This window comes from Esox lucius, chromosome 21, assembly GCF_011004845.1.
Source record: "Esox lucius isolate fEsoLuc1 chromosome 21, fEsoLuc1.pri, whole genome shotgun sequence".
Lineage (NCBI taxonomy): Eukaryota > Metazoa > Chordata > Actinopteri > Esociformes > Esocidae > Esox > Esox lucius.
The window spans coordinates 849,065-861,354 of record NC_047589.1 but is presented as its reverse complement, the minus strand read 5'-3'; the positions used below and the strand labels follow the sequence as shown (position 1 = coordinate 861,354).

The 12,290-nt window shown below is 39.0% G+C and overlaps 1 protein-coding gene across 8 annotated transcripts in view; it reads right to left on the bottom strand.

The window, feature by feature from the left end:
* Positions 1–12,290, bottom strand: part of LOC105028187 (rho GTPase-activating protein 21) — a 129,039-nt gene that overhangs the window by 54,436 nt on the left and 62,313 nt on the right. For all 8 annotated transcript variants that reach the window (XR_002196611.3, XM_020045289.3, XM_020045290.3 and 5 more), the window contains one exon: positions 6,283–6,474. Coding sequence is in view for 7 of the 8 variants with exons in the window: in XM_020045289.3 (XP_019900848.3) it covers positions 6,283–6,474 (192 nt within the window). In the remaining variant the exon portion in view is untranslated. The remainder of the gene's footprint in view (positions 1–6,282; positions 6,475–12,290) is intronic.

The following is a 12,290-nucleotide window of genomic DNA, read 5'->3' as shown; positions in this document are numbered from 1 at the left end:
ATGAAATGTAGCTTTTGCCACTGGCCGTTTTAACAGCTTATTAGTCAGTAATAGGCTTACTAGTGCCTAACTTACTACTTGGAATAATCATAAGAAGTGTGGAAACCCCTCCTCTTTACCTGCCTAAGGTGTTTTGATCTAGCCTATATTAACCCCAAAAAGCAAGCACGGAAAATCCACCAGAAACAGTCGCAATATAAAGGTGAACAGTTTAATTTTAGGCTTACTACAACTCAACTACTGGTTGTAGCCAGCAAAGTTTTTGCGGACCTGCAACAAATATTTCCCATATTAAAATCTTGTCACAGTGAAAGCAAATTATGCATTAGAATTTGTTTCTGGATAGGTGTCTCTAACCACTACGCTATTTAACAAGGGGTAGTGAGTCAGTCACTCACTCAGTAAGAGACATTTGCTCTACATTCGCTTGTTTGTTGCTTGGGAAAAACGGCAACAGTAAATGCTTTTGGAAACAGACCATTAAAGGATTGGAAGTAGTCTCCCGTTAAAAGAGGTTAAGAATTCTGACACATTTACTGACAACCGTGAAATTAGACCGATTAAGAGAGAGCAGGATTAATACTTCGGCCAGCATAATGTTAATGTTATCCAGTAGTTTTTACTGGCTCCCCTCCCAGGTAGGATGACAACATCTATACTGTACTGTTTTGTTACTAGAGTACATTTTAGTGTTGTTGCATGTTGGGCTGAGCGATAGGACAATGTAATCGTCCATTGACTATGTTGGACAGCAATCAATAATTGTATAATAATTACAATATAAAAAACGATGGTTTACTCTATTTGATCTGTGCAGTTGGCTTCCGCCAGCAACATGCAGCGCAAGGAGCAAAAAGCAAGGCTACATGCCAAATGGTCTATTACCTTCTTTCCCTTTTTTACATTGACCATAAACTTCATGTATGAAAGCATACAGTAAGTGGTAATTAGAATATTAACTTACAGGAGAAAAATTAAGATTGTAGAAAGGAACGAGAGCAGAAAGCAGCCAAAATGTCATATTAGGTGTAGGTTTTGTTTTCCATGATCAACCACTGAATTCATGAATCAGTTGGCCAAGGGAAATTCCATTTAGGCATTTTGTTTTGTTACGTATAATGAGAGAGATTGAGAAAGAGAATTGCAAAACCATTACAAGACAGGAAGAGAGGTTAAACTGTTGTAGGAAATCACTCTAAAACCATAGGTTTGAGAAAATACAGTTGGACATACAGTGTGTTACCATGATAGTTTACACTTGAATAGGCTATTTGTAAGATTGTTGAAAGGTTTATTAACGACCTAAGATTGTGCCAGGTGCATACAATCCCACTTAGTTTTTTAAGAAATACATAATACATTTATAAAGACAACAACAATTATATCATACAAATGATGCAGTTTTTCCATTCTTTAAAATTGGTGAATTAAAAAAAATGATGCCTCTCAAACAAACACAACATCATCCTCTACTTAATTCTTCATTATGCTAGAAACAAATCTTGCATAGTCTACAACTGCTTCGTGAAAGTCTACCTGCTCAGCTTTATAATTTGGCTTGAAATAGAAGAACTGCCAAAGACAAGGAAGCGCTTTTCTTTCTCACAAAGTCAAACATCCTTTTTTTCTACCTCTCTCTTATGATATAGTATAAGCATTATATTAAGACAGTGAGAGCAACCGTCAGAAAGTAACCTAGAGCAAAGCGACTTAATAGAATTATAAAAAGTAAGCTTATATAATTTGTCTGATGATTTTTATGTAAAAATTAAAACAACAATGCCCTTTCTAAGCATTCAAATTGATGGAAAATAAGTCTCACTAATTTAATTATTTGTATATAAATTAGCAAGCTATATAGTGTCACATTTAAAGATATTTAGACTGTTTTAAGTGTTAATTATAAATAGCGTTATTCATACAGATACCTCTAGGTGCACACAGAAGAGTGTTTCTAAGCATAGGCAAATTAGGCGGTCGTCTACAGTTGGGCACCCCCCACCACCCATAAAAAAATAATATACAGTGGGGAGAACAAGTATTTGATACACTGCTGAATCTAAAACATCAACAAAATAAATCCAGAAAATCACATTGTATGATTTTTAAATAATTAATTTGCATTTTATTGCATGACATAAGTATTTGATAACCTACCAACCAGTAAGAATTCCTGCTCTCACAGACCTGTTAGTTTTTCTTTAAATAACCCTCCTGTTCTCCACTCATTGCCTGTATTAACTGCACCTGTTTGAACTCGTTACCTGTATAAAAGACACCTGTCCAAACACTCAATCAAACAGACTTCAACCTCTCCACAATGGCCAAGAGAGAGCTGTGTAAGGACATCAGGGATAAAATTGTAGACCTGCACAAGGCTGGGATGGGTTACAGGACAATAGGCAAGCAGCTTGGTGAGAAGGCAACAACTGTTGGCACAATTATTAGAAAATGGTTCAAGATGATGGTCAATCTCCCTCGGTCTGGGGCTCCATGCAAGATCACCTCGTGGGGCATCAATGATCATGAGGAAGGTGAGGGATTAGCCTAGAACTACACAGGAGGACCTGGTCAGTGACCTGAAGAGAGCTGGGAACCACAGTCTCAAAGAAAACCATCAGTAACACACTACGCCGTCATGGATTAAAATCCTGCAGCGCACGTAAGGTCCCCCTGCTCAAGCAAGCGCATGTCCAGACCCGTCTGAAGTTTGCCAAAGACCATCTGGATGATCCAGAGGAGGAATGGGAGAAGGTCATGGGGTCTGGTGAGACAAAAATAGAGCTTTTTGGTCTGAACTTGCTGTGTTTGGAGGAAGAAGGATGAGTACAACCCCAAGAACACCATCCCAACCGTGAAGCATGGAGGTGGAAACATCATTCTTTGGGGATGCTTTTCTGCAAAGGGGACAGGACGACTGCACCGTATTGAGGGGAGGATGGATGGGGCCATGTATCGCAAGATCTTGGCCAACAACCTCCTTCCCTCAGTAAGAGCATTGTAGATGGGTCGTGGCTGGGTCTTCCAGCATGACAACGACCCGAAACACACAGCCAGGGCAACTAAGGAGTGGCTCCATAAGAAGCATCTCAAGGTCCTGGAGAGGCCTAGGCAGTCTCCAGACCTGAACCCAATAGAAAATCATTGGAGGGAGCTGAAAGTCCGTATTGCCCAGCGACAGCCCCGAAATCTGGAGGATCTGGAGAAGGTCTGTATGGAGGAGTGGGCCAAAATCCCTGCTGCAGTGTGTGCAAACCTGGTCAAGAACTACAGGAAACGTATGATCTCTGTAATTGCAAACAAAGGTTTCTGTACCAAATATTAAGTTCTGCTTTTCTGATGTATCAAATACTTATGTCATGCAATAAAATGCTAATTAATTACTTAAAAATCATACAATGTGATTCTATGGATTTTTGTTTTAGATTCCGTCTCTCACAGTTGAAGTGTACCTATGATAAAAATTACAGACTTCTACATGCTTTGTAAGTGGGAAAACCTGCAAAATCAGCAGTGTATCAAATACTTGTTCTCCCCACTGTATATATACATATATAGGGGCAATCAATCTATTTGTTGTTTTATTTATTATACAAATAAAATGAATATCACATTAAGTCAAGACTTATTTAGTTGTTATAAGTGAATTGATACTGACGACTCGAGAGACGGTGAGGGAGGGCGGTGCCAAGTTTGGACTGTGGGTGAGTCCAGATAGTGTGCGAGTTGACAGTTCAGCTGTTTATAATTTCTGACTGCGGTTCTGTAGGCTACTATGAAAAGATCAAAACCATCGGGGACGCAGCAGCGTCATCAGGCCAGGGCGTCGGTGACAAAAGGCTGAATGCTTTATGAATATCCAATTTTTTTTGTTTTACAAAAATAGTAATAATAAAAAATAGCTCTATAGATCTATTCATTGGTCATTCTAATCCAAACATGACTTAGTACTTGGTGGCAAAACCCTTGTTGGCAATCACAGAGGTCAGACGTTGCTTGTAGTTGGCCACCAGGTTTGCACACATCTCAGGAGGGATTTTGTCCCACTCCTCTTTGCAGATCTTCAAGTCATTAAGGTTTCGGGGCTGACGTTTGGCAACTCGAACCTTCAGCTCCCTCCACAGATATTCTATGGGATTAAGGCCACTCCAGGACCTTAATGTGCTTCTTCTTGAGCCACTCCTTTGTTGCCTTGGCCGTGTATGGTGTTCTTTGGGTGATGTGCAGTGTTGTTTTTGTGCCAAACATATCTTTTGGAATTATGGCCAAAAAGTTAAACCTTGGTTTCATCAGACCATAACACATTTTCCCACGTGCTTTTGGGGGACTTGATGTTTGTTTTTGGAAACTTCAGCCGGGCTTGGATGTTTTTCTTTGTAAGAAAAGGCTTCAGTCTTGCCACCCTACCCCATAGCCCATTCATATGAAGAATATGGGAGATTGTTGTCACATGTAGCACACAGCCATTACTTGTCAGAAATTCCTGCAGTTCCTTTAATGTTGCTGTAGGCCTCTTGGAAGCCTCCCTGACCAGTTTTCTTTCTTTTCATACATTTTGGAGGGACGTCCAGTTCTTGGTAAAGTCTCTGTTGCGCCATATTTTTTCCATTTGATGATAACTGTCTTCACTGTGTTCCATGGTATATCTAATGCTTTGGAAATTATTTTGTACCCTTCTCCTGACTGATAATTTTCAACAATGAGATCCCTCTGATGCTTTGGAAGCTCTCTGTGGACCATGGATTTTGCTCTGAGATGCAACAAAGAAAATGTCAGGAAAATCCTACTAGAACAGCTGAACTTTGTAATTAATCAGAGTCACCTTAAATTATGGCAGGTGTGTAATGACTTCTATTTAACATGAAGTTGAATGTGATTGGTTAATTCTGAACATAGCCACATCCCAAGTTTTAAGAGGGTGTGCACACTTATGCAACCATGTTTTTCCCCCCCTCAAAGATTTCAGTTTGTTTTTCAATTGAATTGTTCACATTATAGGTCACATTAAAAGTGGAAAAAGTTCTGACATGATTTATCTTTGTCAAATTCTTTTACATCATAAAAACCTGCCATTTTAACAGGGGTGTGTAGACTTTTTATATCCACTGTACAATAAACCTAAATTGTCCCCCTTTTTTATTTCATAGATAATAACATCAGATACTTTAATGATATATTGACTTCCAAACTGAAAAATTCCCCAGTTTTCATTTCAGACATCTGGTCACCTTAATCATGATGAAACCAGCAGAGACATAATGTAATCATTAGGGCGTTTTTTCAAGGTTAGATATTTATGATTTAATGAAAATATTCCAAGAACAATATCAGAAATACAGCTGAGTTGATTGTCTGATTGACAATGTATAAGTCTAGCAAGCTAGCTAATGTTAATACTGGCTGGAGTTTTTTTCAGATCAGTTATTCTTTCCTTTTTCGTCCAAAATCTTAGTTCACCATTTTTACTAATACTCATTAACAAGTACAACTAATACATTTAGCTGTTCAAAATAAATTTTTTCCTGACTTCTGATTTGGACTCTGGGCTAAGCCCTGGCTGAATGTGTTGTATTTCTAGCAACGCCTCTGGGGCACAGTATAGAAAGAAGGGGATAGATGAGGAAGAAAAGAGATATACTACATAAGTATAGTGGTATGTTTTTTCTGGACATTTTTAAATCTGTCTCTGGTTTTAGCTATTTGAAATGTTGTGCATTAATCAAGCAAAGCTCGAACTACATAGTGTAGCAGTACATACACAGAATGTGCTCAGGCAGTGGGCAACGGGTAGAGGTGGAACACTAAAGGCCAGTTCAGATTATTAATTGGATAAAAAAAGGTTTTAGAATGTTGCAGAGAAAACTGCAGTGGTGAACTGGTTAGTTATATGCTATCATACTTGTATTTATATTGTGTTTATAATAGTACATTTAAAAAGTGTTTTTTTCCTTGAACCTGGCATTTTTTTGGGGGGGGGGGGGGGGGGGGGGATTTCTTGCCTAGAGCGAGAGATCTCGCCTAGGGCGCCAGTTTGGCCAGAAACACTTCCTGGCACTCAGTGCATACGCCCCTTCCCAACGATTTAAAAAGATGATTACATAATCTATAGACAAACTTGATCTATATTAGTAAAGATGAATATTACAGTAACATGGTTAAAGGTAGTAGGCTAAAGCGAATCTCATCAAAAGTTGAGAATTTCAAAGAATGAATCAACTGCTGCTAAAACTGCTACTGCTGTTTGATGCTTATGTTGACTGGGTGCAGTCATAATGTTTTCACCTTGAGGGAAGAGTGCACAGCTGACTCAGGCGGGTAGACGATGAAGTGGCGCAGCGTGAAGCCAAAGCCCTGTGAGGTGCGCTGCAGCCGGAGTGTCTTAGGGCCCGGCCAGGAGAAGGGCTCCTCCTCCCCACCTCCTGGGGATCCTGTGGCCGATGCCTCGCTCTGGTAATGCCCATCCTTCTGTTTGGCCTGAGAGAAACAGAGGAAGACAGAGACTGAATATTAGTATGGTTAAGATAATACTTATGTTAGGGTCATGTGATATTGTTTATCATTTTCAAAGGAAACATTAACTGGAAGTGGCCTTTAAACACTACACCAGACTATTCGATTTCTATGCATTTGGTAAAACAATTCAAGAAGTGAAGATATCCATTTGAAATTATTTGCACAAATAGAAGATTAGAAATGATGCCTCACTGGCTTAATGTAATTAAGGTATGCAATAGTTTTTTTTAATAATGATAATAATTTTATTTGAATTAACATTCACAGTAAACCCATAACATTTATAATACAACACATTTTATTTTCAGTTTACATGGAATTCCAGCCAGAAAATATGTTTACATTCTTTGTAAAAACATGAAACATGGTAATGGAAAGGTATTTTCACATATAAGGTGCTGGTCATAAAATTTGAATATCATCAGAAAGTTCATTTATATCAGTAATTCCATTCAAAAAGTGAAATTTCTATAATGTATACATTCATTCCACACAGACTGATATATTTCAAGTGTTTATTTATTTTAATTTTGATGATTATAACTGACAACTAATGAAAACCCCAAATTCAGTATTTCAGAAAATTAGAATATTGTGAAAAGGTTCAATATTGAAGACACCTGGTGCCACACTCTAATCAGCTAATTCACTCAAAACACCTGCAAAGGCCTTTTAATGGTCTCTCAGTCTAGTTCTGTATGCTACACAATCATGGGGAAGACTGCTGACTTGACAGCTGTCCAAAAGACGACCATTGACACCTTGCACAAGGAGGGCAAGACACAAAAGGTCATAGCTAAAGAGGCTGGCTGTTCACAGAGCTCTGTGTCCAAGCACATTAATAGAGAGGCGAAGGGAAGGAAAAGATGTGGTAGAAAAAAGTGTACAAGCAATAGGGATAACTGCACCCTGGAGAGGATTGTGAAACAAAACCCATTCAAAAATATGGGGGAGATTCACAAAGAGTGGACTGCAGCTGGAGTCAGTGCTTCAAGAATGTTCTCTGATTAAAGTAAATTTTGCATTTCTGGAGGAAGAGAGGAGAGGCACAGAATCCATGTTGCTTGAAGTCCAGTGTAAAGTTTCCACAGTCAGTGATGGTTTGGGGTGCCATGTCATCTGCTGGTGTTGGTCCACTGTGTTTTCTGGGGTCCAAGGTCAATGCAGCCATATACCAGGAAGTTTTAGAGCACTTCATGCTTCCTGCTGCTGACCAACTTTATGGAGATGCAGATTTCATTTTCCAACAGGACTTGGCACCTGCACACAGTGCCAAAGATACCAGTACCTGGTTTAAGGACCATGGTATCCCTGTTCTTAATTGGCCAGCAAACTCGTCTGATCTTAACCCTATAGAAAATCTATGGGGTATTGTGAAGAGGAAGATGTGATACGCCAGACCCAACAATGCAGAAGAGCTGAAGGCCACTATCAGAGCAACCTGGGCTCTCATAACACCTGAACAGTGCTGCACTGATCGACTCCATGCCACGCCGCATTGCTGCAGTAATTCAGGCAAAAGGAGCCTCAACTAAGTATTGAGTGCTGTACATGCTCATACTTTTCATGTTCATACTTTTCAGTTGTCCAACATTTCCAAAAAATTTTTTATTTTGGTCTTAAGTAATATTCAAATTTTCTGAGATACTGAATTTGGGATTTTCATTAGTTGTCAGTTATAATCATCACAATTAAAAGAAATGAACATTTTGAAATATATCTAACACATTTGAAACATGCATTACTGCGTTTCACCCAAGTTGGTCAAGTAGTATATATCCACTAGAGTGCATGCTAGAGAAACTTCTACCAAAAAAGAGTATCCCTGGCAGCTAGTGATTTTTACCTTGCTGTTGACATAATTGCTAGTATACCCCTGTCCTGTTTTCCAGGACATCCTGACAAACTGCCCCCAGGAGGTGAGGAAGGCAACAACACGTCCACTTTGCTGACTTTCAACACAAGAACCTTTTAGGGATGCATGCTCAGTCCCCACTTTTCCTCCCTGTTCACTGGGATTTTTTTAAATGCTTTTTCATAGTTCCATATTTATGATCATTAATTTGCCTGTACCCCTTCAGAGTCCAGCAAATCCTCCAAAAAGGGAAAATAGAAATGCAAAATAGTTCTTTGAATTCAAACAATTCGAGCAAGACATCACCAGTGCATCAATGTAAAGGTGCAAAAACAAAGCCATGCTCTTTTAATGGAAGATGCTGTGGTATGTGAAAATGTAATACGTTTTGCCTGTTTTTAATGCTCAAAGAGCAAAGTCAAAATACTACAAAAGACTGCTTGTGACATGCATTTCTTTGTCCATTAAAATAACATTAAATTAATCCGATATACAGTGTAGACATTGTTAATGTGTTAAATGACTAGTGTAGCTGGAAACAGCTGATTGTTAATAGAACATCTACATAGACATACAGAAGCCCATTATCAGCAACCATCAGTCTTTTCCAATGACACGTTTTGTTTGCTAATCCAAGTATATCATTTTAAAAGGCTGTGTAATCATTAGAAAACCCTTTTGCAAGTATGTTAGCACAACTGAAAACTGTTGTGCTGATTAACTGGCCTTCTTAGGACAAGTTGAATATCTAAAGCATCAGCAATTGTGGGGTCAATTAAAGACTATTATTTGCTATTCCATGCGAGAAATTTCCAAAAAAATGAAGATCTCATACAACGTTGTGTACTACTCCCTTCACAGAACAGTGCAAACTGTCTATCACCAGAACAGAAAGAGGAGTGGGAGGGCCCGGTGCACAGCTGAGCAAGAGTGTGTAGTTTGAGAAACAGATGCCTCACAGGTCAACTGGCAGCTTCATTAAATAGTACTCACAGAACACCAGACTAAACGGTCACTCAATAGTGAAGAGGCGACTCTGGGATACCAATCTTTCTCTGTAAAGTGTCAGTGTTCTTTTACCCATCTTAATCTTTTCTTTCTATTGGCCAGTATGACATACAGCTTTTCGGAGTCGCCTCTTCACTGTTGATGATGAGACTGGTGTTTTGCCGGTTTTATTTAATGAAGCTGCCAGTTGAGGACCTGCAAGGTATCTTTCTCAGAATGTGCTTTTTCAAAAACAGAATGAGCATAAAACTTTGGAACGGTAGTGGTGCCATTCAAATGTACTATCTGAATAGCACTAGTGCTCTGAATTTAAAATTTCCCAGTACATTCCACAGTTCACATTCATGTGAGTGTTGCCAAAATTGTATCAACATTTGGGAAAGGTTCTGCAATACCACTGACAGTGCCATGGCACACTGGTTGAAAACCACCGCTTTATAATACTGCACGGCAGGCAGAGCAAGCAGTACTAATGCATAACACCTACAAACGTCAGGACCCTGTAGATATTCTATTCCGAAGCCAAAGTCTTGTCAACATGAAAGGTAAGCTGAACTATCCGCCTGGGCCCCTTTTTGCACACACAGTGGACTCTACCTACCTCCCTACAAACACTTTTACACTCATCACATACATTGCTGATTATCGAATATGTTGCCTAGTCACCTTTCCCACATACATAGCAAATTTGTTCTCCTGCAAATTGACTCTGCAGATCCTAGTAGCCAAGCCATTGTGATTGGTAATAGTGATTACTATTTGTTGTGTTACAATCTTTTGATATTTTCTATTTATTTGACTTGCCTTTTCTCGCTCTTGTTGGGCACTGTATGTAATGATGTCACTGTTATTGAAAGACTACATCAACAACATGAGACCGTCCCATCAATAGTTTTCTGGATGCTGTACTGGAATCATGACAAGATGGATTGCAATAAACATATGAAGCAATATCAGAGAGTGCTATCAGTCGTTAGAAAATGGTATTGGTAGGATATCCGTGCCATCTACATTTGTGCCATCAAAGCAGATAGTATTTCAATCTCATAAAACAGTGGCAAAATGTATGAGATTGCTAGCACCCCTCAAAGTCTGACTTCTCTCTAGGTTTTTTCCAAGGTTCCACACCTACTGGGGAATTATTCCTAGCCACCTGTGCATTAACTGTTTTTGTTGGGGTTTTCTAATGTCTGTATTACTTTGCGACAACTGCTGAGGTAAAAAGGGCCTTATAGAGTACATGTCATTGATTGACTGAATTGACAAATGACTACTTAATTTTATTTTTAAATGATTACAGATGAATTAAATTTGTGGGGACGCACGCATACATGATCCCCCACATGTGAGAGTTTGTTTTGATTGTAGTAGGTTCCTTCTATAGAGACACATTCTTCTGGCAAGAAGTCTAAATACCTTGTTTGCATGGTGTTGCCTTCTAATTTGTTTGGGGGGAGACTGTGATCCCACGATTCTACCTTCTGCAATTCTCCAACTGTGATCAATATAAAATTTGAATAAATCTTAAACCATCCTCCTGAATTTGCATGGGGGCAAAATACACTGTCATCTTTCAGGCAGTTTTGGATAATAAAAACTTAACTCTAATAGTGGAGATGGGTATTTTCAGTAGGGCACCTCGTTAGTTTTTTTACAGCCATTTTCTACCGTATGAAGCACAATAAACATGTTCAAAAACCATAGAATTTTGAGAATGAGATCCAGCTGATAAAAACCGATCCCAATTTTTCATATCCTTTTTTGCTCAACTTTAGCAAGTGGGATCAATAATTCTAGAGGAAATGGAAATATTTTGAGAACTGACCAACCTGCCAAAATATGTAAGAAGGGCCTTGTTTCAGGAAAGTGAACAGGAGCCGAATGGCCATTAACAGAGAATTGCTGTTTCTCTGCCCAAGAACCTGCCAAAAGGACAACAATCTCTGCAGCACTGAAAAAGGTCTTCATGTTTGAATGGCTAGATGGAAACCAGATGGAAAGTGCAAGGGCGTATACCCTGCCATCTGAAGGACTCTGACAGCATAAGGAAAAATATTATCTGAATCACACTGTTATTCAGAATAAATGCCAAGCGCTGTTGCTAGAGAAAAACAATGCATCACACATAACCTGGTTAATATCATCCCCATGATGAACCATGGTGGTGGGGATGCTTTTCAATGGCAGAGACTGGGAGACTGTACAGGATTAAGGAAAGGATGAACAGAACAAGATACAGACAGATCCTTAAAGAAAAGCAGATCCAGAATTCACAGTACTTCAGACTGGGGAAAATGAGTAGGTTCTGCATTTATCTTTAGCATACTGGCCACACACAGAACAACCCGTAACCACAGCTTCAGCATCGTACAGTAGCCAGGCTCTTGAAACTCCTTTATCCCCAAACCTCCACTTCTCGCAAAACGTTCTTTTTCTATGTTAGGCTACAAACACGTTTTTAAAGTATTGCAAAAACGTCATACCTTTACACCAGTCTCTCTTCCTTGTCAAATTAACATTATTTGACAATACTTTCTTTACATCATTCCTATATACTAACCTAAATACTCACCCTCAATTAACCATTCTCTAAAACAGTTAATAAATCGGTCCCTGATTTAAAGGTGCCCTATGCAAGTTTACGCCACCTATCGTAAATATGTTCTATATAAGTTCAATAACCCCATTAGGATCTGACACTATCATTACTAAGAACATACTGACAGGTCTGCAGTGTAAGCAGTGTAACCTGCAACTGTCAATGCTGGAGCAATGAACACAGACTTTTGTGTTAGATGGGGCCAAAGTTGATGGGTCCTTTCCTTAACTATGGAACACAGAATAAACAAAGTATACAGCTAAACCAATCTAAATATAATCTGGGCTATCTACTGCATTAGATGCATTGCCATAT